Source organism: Eptatretus burgeri, chromosome 17 (genome assembly GCF_056783735.1).
Source record: "Eptatretus burgeri isolate ZD-2024b chromosome 17, Ebu_testis_v1, whole genome shotgun sequence".
NCBI classification, from domain to species: domain Eukaryota; kingdom Metazoa; phylum Chordata; class Myxini; order Myxiniformes; family Myxinidae; genus Eptatretus; species Eptatretus burgeri.
Window position 1 is genome coordinate 16577914 of NC_140977.1, and position 21089 is coordinate 16599002.

The 21089-nt window shown below is 44.2% G+C and overlaps 1 protein-coding gene across 4 annotated transcripts in view; it reads right to left on the reverse strand.

Moving 5' to 3' along the window:
* The window catches only part of LOC147009407 (uncharacterized), a 58084-nt gene extending 41017 nt beyond the window's left edge, over positions 1 to 17067 (reverse strand). For 2 of the 4 annotated variants that reach the window (XR_015052838.1, XM_085861953.1), the window contains exons 1-2: positions 16794 to 17067; positions 8991 to 9188 (exon numbers count right to left, since the gene is read on the reverse strand). Coding sequence is in view for 2 of the 4 variants with exons in the window: in XM_085861953.1 (XP_085718079.1) it covers positions 8991 to 9093 (103 nt within the window). In the remaining 2 variants the exon portion in view is untranslated. Of the gene's footprint in view, positions 1 to 8990; positions 9189 to 16793 lie in introns of those variants that run through there. The other 2 variants (XM_085861954.1, XM_085861955.1) reach the window with 2 other exon arrangements.
* Between the last annotated feature and the right edge of the window lie 4022 nt (positions 17068 to 21089).

Consider the following 21089-nt stretch of genomic DNA (forward strand, 5'->3'; position numbering starts at 1 on the left):
GTTTTCTCCCCAACCTGCATTGATTGGCAAATTACCTCCAATTGTGATGCAACATGTGACTAGTTATTTTTTATTGTCTCAAAAGTTAATACTCTTGGAAAACGAAATGGCAAAGTGTGGCACGTGAACAAACAAAAGCCAAAACGTGTGACCACATGATAAGGGGAGTGGAAAGGAACAAAAGATTCAGCAAGTGGAGAAAAGAAAAAGAAAAGAGAAAAAAAAAATATCGATGAGGAATTGAAATGCAGGACTGGACTGGCAATCTACCTGAGAAGGATGCACACACGTCTTTGAGATACCAAGCCCGAGTTCAAATCTCGACCCATTTTTAACTGTCACTGCCATCATGGTTTTTCACATTCAGCGAATTCATCCGTGCACCTTTTGCCATCCCTTGGATAAATATTCATCGTGTCCTATCTGCTGGCAGGGTCATACTTAATTATATTTTTGTGGTCTGCTGGACCACCTAATGAGATTTTTTGTGGTGGCATGCATATTATTTGATGGTGAATCAGTTAATAAAAATCAGTATTCGTGTATAAATTACTATTTCTCATGAAACATAGATCGCATTTCAGCACTTTTCATATCAGTACACTCATAATCACAGAATACTACCGTCAGCTATTCAATCATCTACCCACTAACTCACAGCAAAATCATTTGGACGGCAGATTCTTGCTATCACATGAAGGTTTGGGAATATCTGCTTCAGTTTATGCACAGTTTGTTCGTTCATTCATTTTTATCATCATTTTTCCTGCTTTCAATGTTCCAGGCTCTGCCTCTCTCGTCTTCTTCTTTGCCATTGCATGCTGGTGATTTTTATTTTCCTGGTGCTTTTGTACACTACACTGCTTGACGTTGGGAAACACAATTTTCTGCCTTCTTGTCTCCGATCCTCTCATATCCTCCCTACAGACATTGCAGAACATCACGTCCCAATCTTCTGCATAACCATACCACAGAAACTCTCTCTCTCCCATTCTGGTCGATACTTCCTCATCCTTTTTTGAAGTTCATATTCCGTTTGACCTGCTTCCTTTTTTCTGCTCGTTTCTTTTTCGGATTCGATACATTTTGTGAATAATGCCACATGATGGAAACCTAAGTGCACCTCTTCTCTGAGATGGAATCTCAGCACCATGTTATCAAATGGGTCATTCCAGTCACTCCTAAAATTAGACAACCAAGAAGAAGTAGTGCACAATACACTGATTTCTGACATTCCATCGGTTCACAGAACTGGTACACAGGTACTCAGACACGGTGAAAAAAAAAAGGAAAATAAAACAAATTCGTCCATCAAAAATGCTAAGATAGCTCAAAAGTGTCCTACCACAACAAAGGCTTTCTCAGCGAGTGTACGTGAGATTCTTCCGTAATATATTATGCAAATGGATACACTGTGATTTCAAAATTTAAATGTACAAAATTAAGTTTATAAATTATAACATTAAATTATATTATAATTGAAAAGATTTAACAAAAATAGGTCAAAGGAAAACACATGAATGAAAAGGAAGAGGAGGTGATTTTCTCAGTGAGTGTTTTTCATTGGTACCAAACTATTTCTGCAGGTACTCATCAGGGAATCAAATAAAATTTAAAAATTGTGGGAATCCCTGCCTTTAATCGGTGTACATTTGGGCATTGCAGAATCACGACACATGCATACTTTTGGTAGATGTACTCTACCGGTCAAAAGTTTTAGAACACCCCCTTTTTTCCAGTTTTTACTGAAATTTAAGCAGTTTAATGTTTCAATGTACTCCAAAATTAAAGCATAGAACAAATAAACAATTGCAGATGAAAAAGAAATCATGGAATCGTTTTGTTGAACAAAATTTAATCTAAATTTTTGACTCATCAAAGTAGCCACCTTTTGCAGATAGAACAACCGAACATACTCGTGGCATTCTTTCTACAATGGAAATCAAATCTTGTTCGGAAAGTTCTTCCCAACACTGTTGCGGAAGTTCCCACAAATGTGTTGCACTTGAAGGTTGCTTTGCGTTCACCTTTCTGTCCAGTTCATCCCAAACCAGCTCGATGGGGTTTAAGTCTGGAGACTGTGCTGGCCATTCCATGATTTGAAGCCTACCGTCTTGTTCTTTTCTTCTAAGGTAGTTCTGACATAGCCTGGAGGTATGTTTTGGGTCATTATCTTGCTTTGGGATGAACCCCTGACCAACTAGGCATAGACCAGAGGGCATTGCATGGCACTGCAAAATTCTGTGGTAGCCCTTTTGGTTCAGGGTGCCAGTCACTCTGCAAGTCGCCGATTCTGGATCCAGCAAAAGAGCTCCAGATCATCACGCTTCCTCCTCCATGTTTGACAGTTGGTGTCACACACTGAGGAACCATCCTTTTGCCTACTCGATGGTGTACAAAAACCCTGTGTCTTGAACCAAAGATTTCAAATTTTGATTCATCGGTCCATAAGACCTTCCAGTTTTCAGTCGTCCACTGGCGGTGCTTTCGTGGCCCAGGCAAGCCTCTTTTTCTTATTTTGCCATCTTAGCAATGGCTTTCTTACTGCCAGTCGACCTGTCAAACCTGCAGCTAGAAGTCTTCTCTTCACAGTTGAAACAGAGACATCCTTACTTCGACAAGTGTTAAGCTGTTCTTGAAGCGGCTGTCCTGTGAGCCGCCTATCACGCAAGCTGTTGACTCTCAGAAACTTGTCTTCTGATTGTGTTGTTGCTTTGGGTCTGCCAGACCTCTTCCTGTCAGAGTTTCCTCCAGTTTCCAAGTGCCTTTTGATGGTGTAGGAAACTGTACTCACTGACACCTTGGCTTCTTTGCAATTTCTCTAAATGGTGCAGACCCTATCTCTCAATGGTGAAGAATCACTTAATAAATTCTAGTAGTCGGATCCAGAATCCGGATCTTCACCAACATCTAATCAGTTCGTCCTTGTCACACAACAAACATGTCCACCAAATTTCATTCGGATCCGTCCACAAACAAACAAACAGACAGAAAGGGGTGAAAACATAAGTTCCTGCTTCACCTTCGGTGATGGTGGTAATTAAAAAAGGAAATGTTATTCTAACCTGCATCAGCAACAAACCTGGACTTTCAACGATGCCAAGTGTTGCACACGAAACAAAAATTGAAGGTCCTGAGTTCCTCCACAGAACAGCATTCGGTCTATGCCGTTGCTGACGATTCACCAATAAGTAATGAAACCAGTCCAATGGCTGATGTGATGTTGTAGCATTGGCCTTTCATACTTATGCTCCCTCAAAATGCCTCCATCTGTGGAATAACTCGTGTAGAGCGAGAAACAGCAAAGGACATATCTTGTGTAACTCTTCCTGGTGCTTTATTAGGGTACCCTGTCATTCTGACAGGGAACCCGATTGTTTTTCTTCTGTTTATTTCCTTATTTTTTATATCTTATTTATTCTTTTTCTGCCGGCAATTTGCAGGTTCCTTCGCTTTAAAAATCATTTTCTCAGGAGGGGTAAGTCCGATCGACACGAAATTTTCACCATAGTATGTATCTTTTTTGATAGCAAACTTAATTGGTAATTGTGACGTCATAGTTCACGTGGTACGGGCGCAATCTTGAAAAAAAAAGAAAAACTTTGGACCTCTGTATCTCTGAAACGGTGCAATGGAAAAAATTTTTCGCTTCATACATTTGAATAAACTCCTCAAGGAGAACAGGGGTGATTTTTCATGAGGTCATCTGTCAAGAGGTGTGCCGGTCAAAATTCGTTAGGTACAACGCCGCATCAGAAAAATCTGAAATTTCTTGAGCCTCATCTGCACAATTCACCGTAGAAAAATATATTATGACGTCATAGGTCACTTGGTTTGGCAGCCATCTTGTTTTGGGAATATTTTTTTTTTAATCTTCTTCTCCAGAACGGCGAAACAGATTGAGGCGAAACTTTACACACACATTCCTCATGAGGTCCTTTACCAAGTTTGTTAATTTCTTATTGATCGGTCATAAGGTTTGGCGGCAATCTTGAATTTACCGTAAACCTTCAAACATCTTCTTCTCCAGAATGGCTCGTCAGATCAAGGGGAAACTTCACAAACATATTGCACACGAGTCGGGAATACAAGTTTGTTAATTTCTAATTGATAGGTCACATGGTTTGGCAGCCATGTTGGATTCAAGAAAATATTAAATAATGTTTTCTCTGGAATCACATAACCTATCAAAGCGAAAATTTGCAACCATCATCCTCCATGATGTCTGCATTCATAGTAAAAAAATTATGACATCACAAGTCACAGGGTTTGGCGGCCATCTTGGATTGAAAAATGCACCTTATCCGATTAACACGAAACTTCACACATGTATTCCACTATGGGATTGGAGGCAGGATGTAAACTTATGATGTTATAGGTCCTATGGTTCGTCAGCCATCTTGGATTGAAAATTAATAAATTTTAAAAATCTTCTCCAGAACGGCAAGACAGATCGAGGCGAAACTTCACACACACATTCCCCATGAGTTCCTTTATCAAGTTTGTTAATTTCTTCTTGATCGGTCACATGGTTTGGCGGCCATCTTCAATTTACGCAAAACCTTCAAACATCTTCTCCAGAAAGGCTTGTCAGATCAAGGGAAAACTTCACAAACGTATTGCCCACGAGTAGGGAATATAAGTTCGTTAATTTCTAATTGATAGGTCACATGGTTTGGCAGCCATGTTGAATTCATGAAAAATATTAAATAATGTTTTCTCTGGAATCACATAACCTATCGAAGCGAAAATTTGCAACTATCATCCTCCATGATGTCTGCATTCATAGTAAAAATTATGACGTCACAAGTCACAGGGTTTTGCGGCCATCTTGGATAGAAAAACGCACCCCATCCGATTAACACGAAACTTTACACACATATTCCACTACGGGATAGGAGGCAGTATGTAAACTTATGATGTCATAAGTCATATGGTTCGTCAGCCATCTTGGATTGAAAATTAATAAATTTTTTAAAATATTCTTCTCCAGAACAGCCAGAAAGATTGAGGGAAAAATTCACACACACTTTCCGCAAGACATCCTTTCACAAGTTTGTTAATTTCTAATTGATAGGTCACACGGTTTGGCGGCCATGTTGAATTTACCCTAAAACCTTCAAACATCTTCTCCAGAATGGCCAGTCAGATCAAGGAGAAACTGCAAACACATGTTGCACACAAGTAGTGATTATAACTTTGTTAATTTCTAATTGATAGGTCACATGGTTTGGTGGCCTGGTTGGATTCAAGAATTATATTAAATAATGTTTTCTCTGGAGCCACATAACCTATCGAAGCGAAACTTGGCCAATATAATCTACCCCCATGCCTGCATGCGCGTTAAAAATTATGACGTCACATGTCACATGGTTTGGCGGCCGTCTTGGATAGAATAATGCACTTTGTCCGATAAAGACGAAACTTCACACACGTGTTCCACTACACGATTGGAAGCAGAATTTAAATTTATGATGTCATAGATCACGTGGTTCGTTTGCCATCTTGGATTGAAAATTAATAAAATTTAAAAATCTTCTTCTCCAGAATGGCCAGAAAGATTGAAGCAAAAATTCACACACACTTTCCGCAAGACATCCTTTCACAAGTTTGTTCATTTCTAATTGATAGGTCACATGGTTTGGCAGCCATGTTGGATTCAAGAATTATATTCAATAATGTTTTCTCTGGAACCACATAACCTATCGAAGCAACACTTGACTACTATAATCTAGCCCTATGCCTGCACATATGTTAACAAGGACAAATGTGTCCAAGAGCCGCATCCGAAACATTTTGTCTTCACCAGAAGAAGAACAAGAACTTAAGAAGAAGAAGAAAAAAACTTCCGATATTTCGTCACCTGCCTTGACGGAGCCAATAGCGAGACCCGTCATGGACGATCGTCGATCATGACAAGAAAATAGTGTATTTACGAAATTACAATACATTAAATGGAATAATCTTTTAATAGTAACGTGAACTTTTCGAAACATTAAAGCAAATGTCCGAATATATTTAAAAGTTCATGATGGACGCTCTCAAAAGGCACCCTCATTGAGAGGATGTGTACAAGTGTTTAGTATTTCAGGAGATCCGGATCCTGTATATGAAAGAGCCGAGTCATAAAGGATCTATCTTCACCAGAAGAAGAAGAACAAGAACAACAACAACAACAATGCCGAGCTCTCTTAATTTTAATTTAGAAGAGTAAATAATGAAGAAGAATTGTAATAAAATGAAGAAGAATTGTAACAAAATGAAGAAGAAGAGTAATAAAATGAGGAAGAAGAGTAATAAAATGAAGATGAAGAGTTATAAATGAAGAAGAGAAAAAAGTGAAGAAGAGTAAAAATTGAAGAGTAATAAAAAGAGGAAAAAGAGTAATAAAATGAAGAAGAGTAATAAAATGAAGAAGAAGAGTAAAAAATGAAGAAGAGTAAAAAATGAAGAAGAAGAAGAAGAAGAAGAAGAAGAAGAAGAAGAAGAAGAGTAAAAAATGAAGAAGAGTAAAAACTGGAGTAAAAAATGAAGAAGAAGAAGAAGAGTAAAAAATGAAGAGGAAGAGTAAATAATAATAATAAAGAGTAAAAAATGAAGAAGAGTAAAAAATGAAGATGAGTAAAAATGAAGAAAAAGAGTAAAAATGAAGAAGAAGAGTAAAACAATGAAGAAGAAGAGTAAAACAATGAAGAATAAGAGTAAATAATGAAGTGCTAAAATAAGACATGCTAAAAATGACGTCACAAGTCACATTGTGTGGCGGCCATCTTGGATAGAAAAACACACCTTTTCCGAATAACACTAAACTTGACAGACGTGTTCCAATACACTGTTTGAAGCAGAATATAAATTTGTGATGTCATAGGTCACATGATTCGTCAGCCATCTTGGATTGAAAATTAATAAATTTTTTAAATCTTCTCCAGAACAGCTGGACAGATTGAGACAAAAATTCACACACACTTTCCCCAAGACATCCTTTCACAAGTTTGTTAATTTCTAATCGATAGGTCACACGGTTTGGCGGCCACGTCGAATTTACCCTAAAACCTTCAAACATCTTCTTCTCCAGAACGGCCGGTCAGATCGAGGGGAAACTTCACGTACGTATCGCACACGAGAGGTGAATACAAGTTTGTTAATTTCGAATCGATAGGTCACACGGTTTGGCAGCCACGTCAGATTCAAGAACAACATTAAATATCGTTTTCTCCGGAACCGCTCATCCTATCGTCACGAAACTTTGCGACCGTTGTTTAAGTCTCACGTCGTATCAAAGGCGTCGTGTACGGGTACCTGGTCATCACTGCCAGCAGTTGTAAAGTGGCAGTTCTAGTTGAGTTTTATTTCCCTTTTATTTCCCTCTAAGGACCGAGTGTTGACTAACTATCTCTTCCGTGTTGCTGCTGTGAATGATTGAAGAGGTGAGAGCCGATTTCATTGTTTCCTCCAATGACAGGAGAGAGATGTTATTTGAGCTTTTAATGAAGGTGAATTCTAATGGACTCTGACTGCCCAACAGTAACATGAGAGCGCTGGAGACCAATTACCTCCCAAGACACCGAGGGGAGGCGAATGTACATGCGTGAATAATCCGCCATGTTGCTATGGTTTTACTCATTCTACCACATGGCCGTGTCAGTTCGTGCAGTTGGCGAGACGAATTTTCTTGTGCTGGAGAATGGAATCACGGCAAAAAATACACGGCAACTCATTTAAAAGTTCAAATTCAGACCGGGTCAATTTAACCTGAACATGCTGCTTCTACTCTCCCAACTCAGGATGGAGGTCTTCAATGTCACACGAGATCATGGCCTTCTCTCGAGACACAACTTGAGCTTTATATCCAACTTGGCACACCACCTTGCTCTTCAAATTCTCTGCCTATGGCATCCAAGGCCACCTCCACACAGGGCTTATTGACTTCCTCTGTTCTCGTAGCAAACACATGTCTCTCTGTCTCTGTCCCTCAACTTTCTAAACAATCCTCATAAAGAAGTTCAATCACTATCAGTCGTGACCTTTCTTGGGGAAACCAAATCTCTGAGTTTGCCTCGAAAGCCGTTTGACCTTCAAAGCCAGAGTTGGCATCCTCCATTGTGTAAAGTCCTTCCTGAGTCCACCTGAACTGTTATCCAGCAACAAGGTCATCCACAGCATCATGAAGTGCTGCTCTCCCCTCTGGGCAGGCAGCCCTTCCTCCTATTTTGCTCAACTTGAATCTGAAGAAACCATGGCCTTCAAGATTATCGGAATCTCTCGCAATGAAGCCGAATCAATGCAGCGATCACTTTCACATTGCAGAAAGGTCGGTAGTATCTCTTTCTTCTGCTGCCTCCTTTCTGGTTTTGCACCCTCCTCGCTTTCCATGCTTTGTCCACCCTCCCACAGGTTTCTGGAGGCAACACACGGTCCACCAGCAACCCCTTTCTGGTGAAACTCCCAAAAATCCAGAATCACTGCTCGCCTCCGCACTTTCATTCCTCTTTTTCCCACCCTGTTGATACAACTTCCACATTCTCTTCAATCCTATTCTTCCCTCCAGGTCTTCAAGACAGCTGTTCACCACCATATGAGATCATTCCCCATCCAACCATGATCTTTTCAACCCCAAATGACCACATTCCAAAGCAATCTCTTTTTCCAGGTCATTGTGATTTTTTCCCCCTTCTCCCTCATTTCTTTACATTTGTTCATTGGTTGTTTTGTTACTTTTCTGTTTCATCCCTGCTTTCCCCTTCCTATTCTTCTTGTGTTTCATTCAACGTGTGTGGAGCTTGTTCATCATGATGTATCCTTCTCCCACACCCCCCACCCCCCCCTTCACTCCCCGAAATCTCACATATACTTCTACTCTGCTGTTGTTTCCCCCTTTCCATTCTGCTATCGGTCTTCCACGAACCTCGAAGAATACAAAAAAAAAAAAAAAAACTCAGTACTAAACAAACACAGATCCCGTCAGAAGTGAAGAAGATCACACAACTCACCATTCAGCTGGTCTCTTTGCTCCTCTTCCAGACCAAAAGAGTCCACATCCTCTATTTTTATCTGCAGAATCTCAGGAAATCCTTCCAGCTCCTCAGCCTTCATTTCACACCCGAGCAGTCAGCTGTTCCAATTCCGGCTGCACACGACAGGAATCCTTCCATCAGCCAACTTGAGTGTACAGTATATGGTCGGTGAACCTTTAAAGAGGAAGTAAACACACCACTCTTCCTGATGTTTGCTCCACCTTGAGTACCTTGATCCCGCACAGTACGTGCATGTGAACTACCTCTGTCTAAATCAGTTACAGCACCTCAAATGTTCAACTTACATCTACACGCACCTTTTGACACATCCAAAATACAATGTACATGTTACAGATTCTTAAGACAATTCTGTTATTTTATTCCATGTTGATGTAAATTTTGATTTGGCCATATATAAAAGATACAAAAGTTTAGGTTGTTTTTTTTGTATACATTGTCGAGGATCGTGTGAGAGCTAACACACAACGCACAGCAAGGGGGCATGAGACAAGAGGGGAGTGAGTGGGAGGGACAAAACAGTGGGGAACAGAGACATTAGGAGATCTGGGGAAGGGAGAGGGATGGGACGGGGAACATGGGGAATAGAAGAAGGACATTACAGGGACTTTCAGGAAGGAAAGCAGGGAATTTGAAGGAGGTGGGCTTGGGTGGATTATCGGGGGTAGAAAAGATCGAGGATTTGGATGGGGGATGATAAGAGGTGGTGGTGAACAGCTGTTTTGAAAGCCTGGAGGGAAGAATGGGAAAGAATAGAGTGAGGGAGTTTATTCCAAAGGCGAGAAAAAAGAGGAATGAAAGAGTGAAGGTGAGCAGTGATTCGTGATTTTGGTAGTTTTACCAGAAGGGGGTTGTTGGCAGACCTTGAGCACCCTGTGGAAATGTGGTGGGGACAAATCGCAGAGAGAGCAGGGGGGGCAAGGCTGGAGAGGAGACGGTAGAAGACAGAAAGACCACCGACCAACCTGCGGCGATTGAGTGAGAGGCCCAAAGACTCAGCCTCATTGCGGGAGATGCCGATGATCCGAAATGCCTTGGTTTCTACAGCGTGAAGCCGAGAAAGGTGAGAGGCAGGAGCACCAGCCCAGACGGGAGAGCAGTACTCCATCAAGCTACGGACAAAAGCTTTGTAAGTGGTCAGGAGCTCAGGAGGGCCGAGGAAGGACTTTGCACGACGGAGGATTCCCAGTCGGCGACTGGCTTTGGAGGCGAGGTTTGCAATGTGGCTTTCCCAGGAAAGGTCATGGCAGATAGTGAGACCCAGAAGCTTGAAAGAAAGGACTTCTTCCAGAGGATTGTTTAGAAAACCCCCCCATTCACTTTCTCAATGGTCCTTTCGAGGAGACATAGTGAGAGCAAGAGATTTGTCCGGATTGAAAGTCATGTTCCACGTGTTGGACCAGTTTGTGAATTTATCCAGATCTGCAGTGAGCGAAGAAGCTGCTGCTTGCCGGTCTGAGGGATAACCGATGGTACGGCAGAGGGTGGAGTCATCAGCAAAGAGATATAGAGGATTTTCAAGAGAGTCGGAGAGATCATTGATGAAAACCATAAAAAGAACAGGGCCCAGAACGCTACCTTGAGGAACTCCAGCCTGGACAGGAAGAGGGGATGAAAGAACTCCATTTCGGGCCACACGTTGACTGCGACAGGAGATGAAGTCTGCGAGCCATGAGTGGAGATTTGGATACCATAGGAAGATAGTTTGGTGAGCAGAGCAGGGTGTCAGACTGTGTCAAAAGCACGTGATATGTCCAGGGATACGGCTCGGATTTCCTGTCTGGCATTGAGGACCTCCATCAATTGTCGGGAGAGCAGAAGCAGCATATCCAGGGTAGAGTGACCTGGTCTGAAACCAAATTGATGATCGGAAATCAAGCCATTGGAGAAGAGGAAGGATTTCATGTCTGAAGCGATGATGTATTCCATAACCTTGCTGATGATTGGGAGAAGGCTGATTGGTCTGTCGTTGCAGTGATCTGTGTTTGCACCTTTTTTATGCAGGGCAATGATGTTTGCAGATTTCCAAGCAGATGGCAGATGACCTTGAGCAAATGAGAGGGTGAATAGAACAGAGAGAGGGTGAGCAAGAGCAGAAGAGCAGGCTCTGAGGACACATGGGCTGATGCCGTCTGGACCGGTTGCAGAATCTGAATCGAGGTTTGACAGCAAGTTCTCCACCTTGTCAGGAGAAAAGGGCACAGAGTCCAGGGACAGTTGGGTGCGACTGGGTAAAGTGGGTAGAGAAAGCAATGGGTTTTGGACACAAGATTTAGCTGCAAACACCGAGTTTAGGCATCCAGCTTTTTCACGTGCAGTATCAGCAGTGCGGCCATTTGAGGTAAGGGAGGGATGGAGGGGGAACATATACCAGAAACAGATTTGATTAGATGCCACCAGGATTTTGAGGAGGGAGAGAGGTTTGAGAGTTCAGACTTGAGATTAGAAAGATGTTGTTTTCTGGCTCTGCTGAGGGTAGATACACACTTGTTCCGAGCTTTATGGAAGGAACTGAGATTGCCCTCAGTTGGGTTTGCTTTCCATGAGGCAAAGGCAAGTTGTTTCAGGACAGCTGCCTCGCCACAAGCTTCAGTGAACCAAGGGCGGGAGGAAGGGGAGGACAACTGAACACGAGAGGGGATAAATCTGTGCATGAGGGAGAGCAAGTTTCTTTGAAAGAATTCCCAGGATGAGTTGATGTTGGAGAAAGTAGCGATAGGAGACCAGTCTAAGTTTGATGGCTGCTTGGAGACCCTGCGAGTCGGCTTGAGTGAAATGACAGACTCAACGGCGATGAGGTGGTTCTCTGATAATAGCCAGAGAGATGTCCACTTTGACAAGGACGTGGTCAGAAGAACCCATTGGAGCGGAGGAAGAGCAGCAGATATTGTCAGGGAAATTTGTCAAAATCAGATCCAGAAGAGATGGAGTACCATTGGTTGAGGTCCGGTTGAGGAGGCTTTGGGTGCAGGGGATGGGGGGAGGACAAGGGGGAGGGGGAGGGAGGACAAGGGACGAGGGGAGGTAAGGAGGGTTGTTGAAAGAGTGTGGGGGATTGCAGAATAGCTAGGGGAGGGGCCGAATGAGGAGGAGAAAAGGCTCTGTGGTGCTGGGGGAGAGGGGGGACAAGAGAGGCGGAAGAAGGCAGTTGAGGATTTGAGGAGGTGGAGTGAAGAGATGGAGGTGAGGGGGAAGTGGAAGGAGGCAACTTTGTGGATGAGACGGGTGGAAACTTTGAGAAGGATGAGTGAGGGGGATGAAAGGTGGGAGAAAGGTGTGGGGGAATTTTTGAGAGGGAGGCTTGGAGGGAGAAGAGTGGGATGGATGCTTTGAGAGCGAGTGAGGGGTGAGAGGGGCGAGTTGGCACTGAAGTTGGAAAAAAAGAATTGTTGATGGAAAGCGAACATTCATAGCAAACTGGGGTTTTTTTAAGTTTTCGGTCAGAGATGAGATTTAACACAAATCTTGATGGATGCAATAAAGGCAAATTCAGAGAATAGAGAGAAGAAATGCTGTAACAGTTGGATTTTTTAGGCAAGGAATGAAGGAGAGGTCGAATTGAGAGCAGTCTGTTTAAATAGCAGAAGAGTAATGCATTATGATACAGTAAAGAGAACCACATGTGTGAAAGAGGAAGATGAAGCATAAGAGATCATTTTTGTTATTATTAACCTCCGCCATCGAAGATGGATGGAGGTTACTGTTTTCACCCATCTGTTTGTTTGTTTGTGAACAGTATTATGGAAAAACTGCTGGACGGATTTCAACGAAACTTGGTGGGGGGATTAGGTATGGTCCAAGGATCATGCCATTAGATTTTGGACTTGGTCCAAAAATTTTTTTTTTTTTCTAAAAAATTTATTTTATTTGAAAAATATTAGAATTTTTTTTTTGCATTTCTACATGTTTTAAGTGATTTCCAACCCCCAAAAAAATTGTTAGAGAAAAAAAAAAACCCAGAAATTTTGCAACTTTTTCAAAAAAATTTCGATTTTTTTTTTGGGGCGTCGATCGTCGACATCGATGCATGTAGTCGATGACTACATGCGCGTCAATCTCGTTTCGTTTATTCAATCGTGGTTCAGTAGAGTCTCATCCGTCTTGACCTACAATGAATAGGATATCAGGTTCACTTAAGTGACCCAGCAGTATTGGTGGCGGAGGTTTTGCACTCTACCAAGTGCTCCCCCTCTAGTTATTAGTGTTTGAGAGTTTTCAACAGATTAAGTCATGCAAGTGTTGTAGAAAAAAAAAAAAAAAAAAACGAGGAAGAAGAGGATGAAGAAGAAGATGAAGAAGAAGAGGAAGCAGAATCAGGAGAAAGGTAGCGTTTTTTTTATTTTTTGATTTAAGATAACAAATGGAGTGATGAGTTGGGAGAGATGGAGGACGTTAGGAAAGTGGGGAAGATAGAAGTTGAAGGTAATGGGGAGAAAAAACAAATAAACACAATCGTACACCGAGGGGAACCGGTAGGCCTCAAGCCTAGGCCTCAAGCACCCGGTAAGACAACGTTAACAAAATCTCACAATTTTTGAAACAAAACCGAACTAGGAACACACAGTAACATATAGGTGAGAAAAATAAACAGTTAAAACGGGACAGATAACGACCGGAAACTTAACTTTGAGATCGTCAGCAGAGAGCCCCAAAGGAGACCTCTCGATGCTCCAAACCCAGAACCGGAAGTCAATGTTGATATAAAATCTGAGCCTGTTCAGCAATTTTATAATGAAGACATTCCATAGTGAGGCCTCACACACAAGCACAGGGGATGTGTATGAAGGAGTATTTGTACTCAGATGTAATCCATGGAGCACATATGGTAATATGGAGACAGTTTCCCCACATCACTGGGTTTCAGGTAATTAATAAGGAACCCACTTTTCAGAAAATCAGATGGCAAGATAACATTCACCTGGAAAAGCCTGGTGTTGGATTAACGGTTAAGGTGGCTGGCTTAAGATGTTAAGCTCGTGAGTTTGAGCCCCTATCATCACCTATTGAATGAACACCAGGTGGGTTGACCCAGGCCATCATCCTTCCGAGGTCAGCAAAAGAAATATCAGCTTACTGGAAACAGGAGGAATTGCATCAGCGGCACAGCCGAGTGCCCAGAAAATGCTTCAGCCAAGCAGCCACAGCCAGCATACAAATAAATAAAACAAGCAGTCATAAACTGGTACTTACAAAATCGTCAACTTGACCTCTGACCTTGTCGAATAAAAGCTGCCTCGAGAGAAGGTAGTGACGCAAACCAGAAGTTTCTACGATGATTCTATAACAAACCATCAAAAATCGAATGTTTGACCTCACTGTAACCTTGACCTTTGACCGATTTTGACCAAAATCTAATCAGGGCTCGCCATCACGTGGTGTAATTTGACATTGGTAGCTTCTTCCGTTCGAGTTCGAGGGAAGTAGTACTGGTTCACCTGTGTTCAGGATTTAAAGGAAGCCCATTTGTATCATTGGATAGTTTGAAAACTGGAGGAGTAAGTTTATTTGTTCATTCAATGAGGATAATTACACAGGAAAGAGCAAGAAGAATCATCAAATGCCAAAATTCCAAATCTTCAGCAACAGACAAATGGACAGCATTGTGGGATTTTAACATTTGTCTGCACACTCAAATATGCTTCAGATCCCAAAAACCTTCTTGATACACCAGTATATTCAGAAACCCTTGTTTCCCTTCTTGAAACAGAAAAACATCCCTCAAACACCTGCAGATTATGTCCTATTGTCCGACCAAGTACTTTTTTTTATTTATCTGTGTGCGCCACTGCTCGAAATTATAAACCATTAGAAGGTAACTCGGTAGAGCGCATACCTCCGCCCTGTAATTCCTGATCCACGAGAACATATCTGGCCCAATACATTTTTGAAATAGCATGCTACATATCGTTTTTTGAACCCTATCTCTCCATGATGAAGAATCACTTAAAAATTCTTGTAGTCGGATCTGAATTCAAATCTTCACCAAAATCAAATCAATTTGTCGTGGTTGATGGAAAGGTCCCTAACCTGACAACCAAGTTTCGTCTGAATCGGTCCACAACTTTTTTAGATATCCAGTACACAAACCGAATGGGAGTGATAACATTACCTCCTTCACCTTCAGTGGCAGAGGAGGTAAAAACAAACTAGAAAACAAGAATATGAGTGAAAACTCAGCGCAGTTCTCCCTTCCTTCGGCGCCCGGCGATGAAGTCATGCATCACCTGGATATGCAATTGTGAAGGAGCGGTATACAATAAAATGTGGAGAACGGACAATGTTAATAAAAATCCATATTGTTGAGTAAATCCACACTATCATTCATTGTACGATGAACAAGACATTAGTAAATGGACTAACCCACTTGTCCAACGGCGGAACGTTGTGGTTTTTAATCAAAAGTCTGTTGGATCAGCTAAAGATGAAAAGGGAAAGATCGTTCAACAGAAGGTGAAAATGGTTAAAAAAACCACAAAAAATTAACTTCATTTTAATTACACGGAAAGAGGGACAGAAATTACATCGATGGGAACTTACAAACCCTGGGGGGTGGGGGTGGGGTTAGCGTAAGGGGTGGGGGTAAGAGGGTAAGGGTAGGGGTGGGGGAGGAGGTGAGGGTAAGGATGGAGGTCCACATAAAGACCCAGGGGTGTGTGTATGTGTGTGTGTGTGTGTGTGTGTGTGTGTGTGTGTGTGTGTGTGTGTGTGTGTGTGTGTGTGTGTGTGTGTGTGTGTGTGTGTGTGTGTGTGTGTGTGTGTGTGTGTGTGTGGCGCCAGTCTAATAAGTCGTGAAACTGTTAAAGTGCCTGTGCTGTAAATATAATTGCATTTCTGATATTCGGTGGAGTTCTTCCCTTACATGCTCCCTAACTCCCCCCCATTATTTATAATAAATATCCCCAATTGTTGATGGGCGTGAGGATGAGGGTGGGGGTGGGAGGAGGTGAGTGTAAGGGGGTTGGGGTACGACAGTGAGGGTGGGGGTGGGAGGAGTGAGGGTAAGGGAATGGGGAGAGGATGGGGGGGGGAGGGGATGGGGGTGGGAGGGATGAGGATGGGGGTGAGGATGAGGGTGGGCATGAGAATGGGCGTGAGGATGAGGGTGGGGGTGAGGATGAGGGTGGGGGTGGGAGGAGGTGAGTGTAAGGGGGTTGGGGTACGACAGTGAGGGTGAGGGTGGGAGGAGGTGAGTGTAAGGGAATGGGGTGAGGATGGGGTGGGAGGGGATGAGGATGGGGGTGAGGATGAGGGTGGGCGTGAGGCTGAGGGTGGGAGGAGGTGAGTGAAAGGGGTTTGGGGTAAGAGGGTGGGGGTGGGAGGAGGTGAGTGTAAGAGGGTGGGGTGGGGAAGGAGGTGAGGGTAAGGGGTGGGGTGGGAGGGGATGAGGGTGGGGGTGGGAGGAGGTGAGTGTAAGGAGGTTGGGGTAAGAGGGTGAAGGTGTGAGGTAACAAAGTAGATCCACCCTTTACCTTCTCACACAATTCGTTCTCCTGTCGAGTTTATTTAAGATTTGATAATTAACTTCCGAACACATCGACCACAGACACTAAATTGTGTATTTTAATATGACGACAGGGCCTCCACCGTCACGTGACGGTCCGAAAAAAACATGAACATCGCGGGTCACGTTACGTGGTTACCCTTGGTGATCGCTGATATCGAGTGAAGAAATATCTTATAATCCGTACCACTAGTTTAATGTTACTCACGAAGATGTTTAAAAACCAGAAATGTTCACAACACAAAACTTCCTCTACTCACAACTCGCTTCGGGAAATGTTTCTCTCCCTGTGCTCGTCCCGCGAACACGGATCCACGTTTGATGCACACTCACAACTCTTCTTCTTCTCTATCCGATGATGTGTAACATCTCTGAAATCCCTCCCGATCGTTATCTCATCCCAACTAACGTGCATCACGAGATCATTTCCTCCAAGACGAGAATCTTAATAAAAATCATTCCACACAAAAATATCCAACGAGAAAAAAGGTTTCACAAGCCAAGCTAGAAGATACACCCCGGTGGTACTTTGAGGGTTAACGTCACAGAAAGGTTGTTGTTGTTTGTTGTTTTGTTGTTTTGTTGTTTTGTTGTTTTGTTGTTTTTGTTGTTTTTGTTGTTTTTGTTGTTGTTGTTGTTGTTGTTGATCATCGCCACAATAGCAGGACAAGTCGTGGGTTCCTTGACTCCGATTCCGAGAGGGCTCCGACTCCTGGAGGGGGCCCTGGGGAAATGACCGGTGGTTGACATAAAAATAGGAGGGTGTCAGCTGCTTCTCACTTACTGGGTACAGGTAGCCAGATTAGTACGATCACTTTGAGTTTCTTCAAAGAACACACACTGTGTGGGGCCGAAGACAGACTGTCCACATCAGGGTGGCTCAGGATCACAGCAGCAAATGGTCTGGAGATACCCTGCCTTGTCCGTCTTGTATTGGTTGTCGAGTCAATGGGCATGGTACTCCCTTGGTGTAGATTCTTGGTGATTGAGGAACCCCAACGTTTGAAGACAAATGTTCCCGGTGTAGTTGTCATGAACATCATCAGTAAGTGTCGTCAGTTGGTTCAAGCCGAGTTTGAATCCCAGACCAATATGGAGTTGAGTAATGACTGGAGTGAAGTGTTTCAGCAGGCACAGAAGTGTGGGCTCACTGAGAAGAGTACCATGGCTAGAGACGCAGGCAAGGATGCGGAGCATGTACCTGTGGGGTCTGTTGTGTCTGTCATGGCAAGCGGACGGAGGAACATGAGAAGGGACAGTGACAGGATGCTGTTGGAGCCGGGGAACACACCACTGCCTGGAGGTCTTATGGTTGTTCCGATGCTTACGAGTATCAGAGAATGCTGAGCGACGGTATTCAGAATCTGTTTGTGATTCCATCTCAAATAAATGACTCGGTTCCAGAGATTTTTGGAGAATTGCTTATAGCATTCTCAACCGTCATCAATAATCAATTCCTGTCCTCTTCAATGGCCCTGAAGTGCTTACTTCTCCTATTCATAGAGTCAACCTTTACTGACAATTTTACTGCGAACTCCACCCTTGAAGACCACTGACACTCGTTGCCTATTTTTCCTTACCGTCTTGACGCAAGGCTTTCCATAATCATCATCATCATTCCCAGGGAAGTTGTTTAGATTATGCAAGGGCTTGGCATCTCAACATCTACTAGACCAGATCGAATCCCTGTAATTGCTTTGAAGATATTGTTGCGAATCTAGAAGCCATGAGCACACAATCATTCAGGTTCCTATAGATTAGTTATCTCGGTAAGTACGTGTTTTATAGATAGTCCTTTCCCGAGTCTAATGGGTAATTAAATGTTCCAGTGCAGTGAAGTTATTTTAATCGTCAGGTTTTCTTTTAGTTGGTTTTTACACCACCGACATCACACCGCATCGCCCTCGCTTTCATTCGCTTCCTCCACCTGGCCAATCACAGGGTTTGCCGCCCGTTTTGGCGAATGAGAGGAATGCGAGGGCGCATACACAGGAGGTAGTCCGGTGTGGAGAAGGCTGAGCTCGGGGAGGGGCCACCCGGCGGCCCTCGACCAATCGGCGTGCAGCGGGTGGGAGCGCCCCACCGACCGATGATTCCTGTCGAATGAGAAGGTGAGTGAAAAAGAGAGGTGTGGTCGTCGGCACGGGAGGAGTTTGAGGAAAGAAGCGGCGGAGTCCGCGACGGCTGGAGGTCTCTTTTGTTCGAGTGATCCTGGTTCCCCAGCTCTCGCCACCGCTCTCCGCCTGGCTCGGTGGCCCACAGTAACCCACAAGCAGCCCCTCGTGCTTGGATTCAGCCATGCCGGTTCGACAAGGGCACAGAGAGCCCCTGGAAAGAGGAGTAGACGTCCAGCCACGCGCTCGCGGCAAGGCAGCCAGCTACCCTGACCCTCAGCTCGACTGTCCTCCGGGCTGGAAGTCCACATAAAGACCCAGGGGGGTCCGTGTGTGTGTGTGTGTGTGTGTGTGTGTGTGTGTGTGTGTGTGTGTGTGTGTGTGTGTGCGTGTGTGTGTGTGTGTGTGTGTGTGTGTGTGTGTGTGTGCGTGTGTGGCGCCGGTCTAATAAGTCGTGAAACTGTTTAAGTGCCTGTACTGTAAATATAATTGCATTTCTGATATTTGGTGTAGTTCTTCCCTTACATGCTCCCTAACTCCCCCCCATTATTTGTAATAAATATCCCCAATTGTTGAATGTACTCAGCTCGTCATGTCATTTCTCCATTGATTGAGCGTGTTGTGCATGTGAGGGATTAGCTGGCAGCTGTGCTCCGGGGTAACAAGATAATCGGGCTGGCGAAACTTGGCGATGATAAAACCGCTCGGCATCACACACGGAACGGACTCGCTAAGCGGCTCGCTTCCGTACGAGTTCCGTTGAGGGTGAAATTCCCCGGTAGTTGGACCACGTGGTTACTTTGGTAAATTGAAGTTGGCAATCAACCCTACCCCACGTGGTCTACCCATTGGCATAGTTTGGTCCAAAATAACCAGGACCCGTCGACCCCGGACTTCTCTGGGCCGGCGATCTGAAATTCCGGGCGATCGAGCCGAGGTGACTCCACTGCTCCATCTAGTGGTCATGCTCATGGCGACGCACCGGCGGAAAACGACAACACTGGTGTCAGAAGTGGGATTCGAACCCACACCTCCATTAAAAAATTGCAGGTTCAAAACTACAACACTGGTGTTCAGGAGTGCGATTCGGCCCCCTCCGCCTCCATAGCTAAATTCACGGACGCGGATCAGGGATGTACGGAGAGAACCCCCCCCCCCCGTGTCCCCAAATTACGAGCACTTGAAAAAAAAATTATATTTACCAGCACGCAACATGGCCAGCCAAGATGAGCTGGGGCAGGTGGAGAGTGTAGAGAATAAGTTAATGGAACCAGAGGCCCTGGACACGGATGCAAACCAGGAAGGATTGGGTGCAGTCTTGTCTCAGACACAGGGGGGCGTGGAAAGAGTGATCGCGTATTACAGTGGGGCCATGAGTAGGCCCGAACAAAATTATTGCGTTACTCGCAAGGTGTTATTGGCTATGCTGTCTGCCGTGAGCCATTTCCACCCGTACTTGTACGGGAGGAAATTCTTGGTTCGAACTGACCATTCCTCCTTGCAATGGCTCTTACGGTTCAAGGAACCGGAGGGCCAGATTGCAAGGTGGTTGGAAAAGTTGCAGCAGTACGATTTCAGTGTGGCCCATAGAACCGGGAAGGCTCATGGGAACGCCGATGCGCTCTCTCGACGCCCCTGTCTGGGAGAAAACTGTAAATATTGCACGAGGCATGAGGAGAGGAACCAATTGGCGGACACCTCCCAGAAGCCCCTAGCCCGTGCGGCCCAGGTGGTAGGCCCAGTTTTGCCACTAACCGCAGGTGAGGAATTTGGCGGTTTGGCGTGTAGCATGGCCCAGCGGGAAGACCCTGTGATAGGGCCCGTGTACAAGTGGGTCCAAGAAAACAAGAGACCCAGTGGGAAGGAGATTATCTCGTTCGGAGCGCGAACAAAGGCATACTGGGCCCAATGGAAGACCCTAGAGATGAGGGATAACACCTTATACCGCAAGTGGGTGGAGATTCCCTCGGAGTGAACTTATTGGCTGGTAGAAGTCCCAGATCAATTTAAGACGAGATACACTTCTAGTCTTGGGGGATTTCAATGCATCGACTGGAACTGAAAGGGATGGTTATGAGACGTGTTGGTCCCCATGGGTCAGGAACTATGAACCAGAATAGCACTAAGTTCCTTGACTTTCCAAGAAGTCATGGACTTAGGGTGGCCGGTTCATGGTTTCAGCACCCACAAGCTCATCGCTGGAATTGTTATTCCAACACTGGTGGTGTGGCAAAAGAGATTGGCCATGTTGGCCAATTAAAGGCATGTGGGATTGGCCATGTAGGCAAAAGAGATTGCCATGTGGGCCAAACAGGGGAATTCACGCATTGATGTTCGCAGCAGGATGATCCAAACCTGCAGGGACTACCGGAGTGCTCAGTTCCTCAATAATAACCACAGAATTATTGCAGCAACTCTGAAGTTGTAGCTTAAATCCAGGAG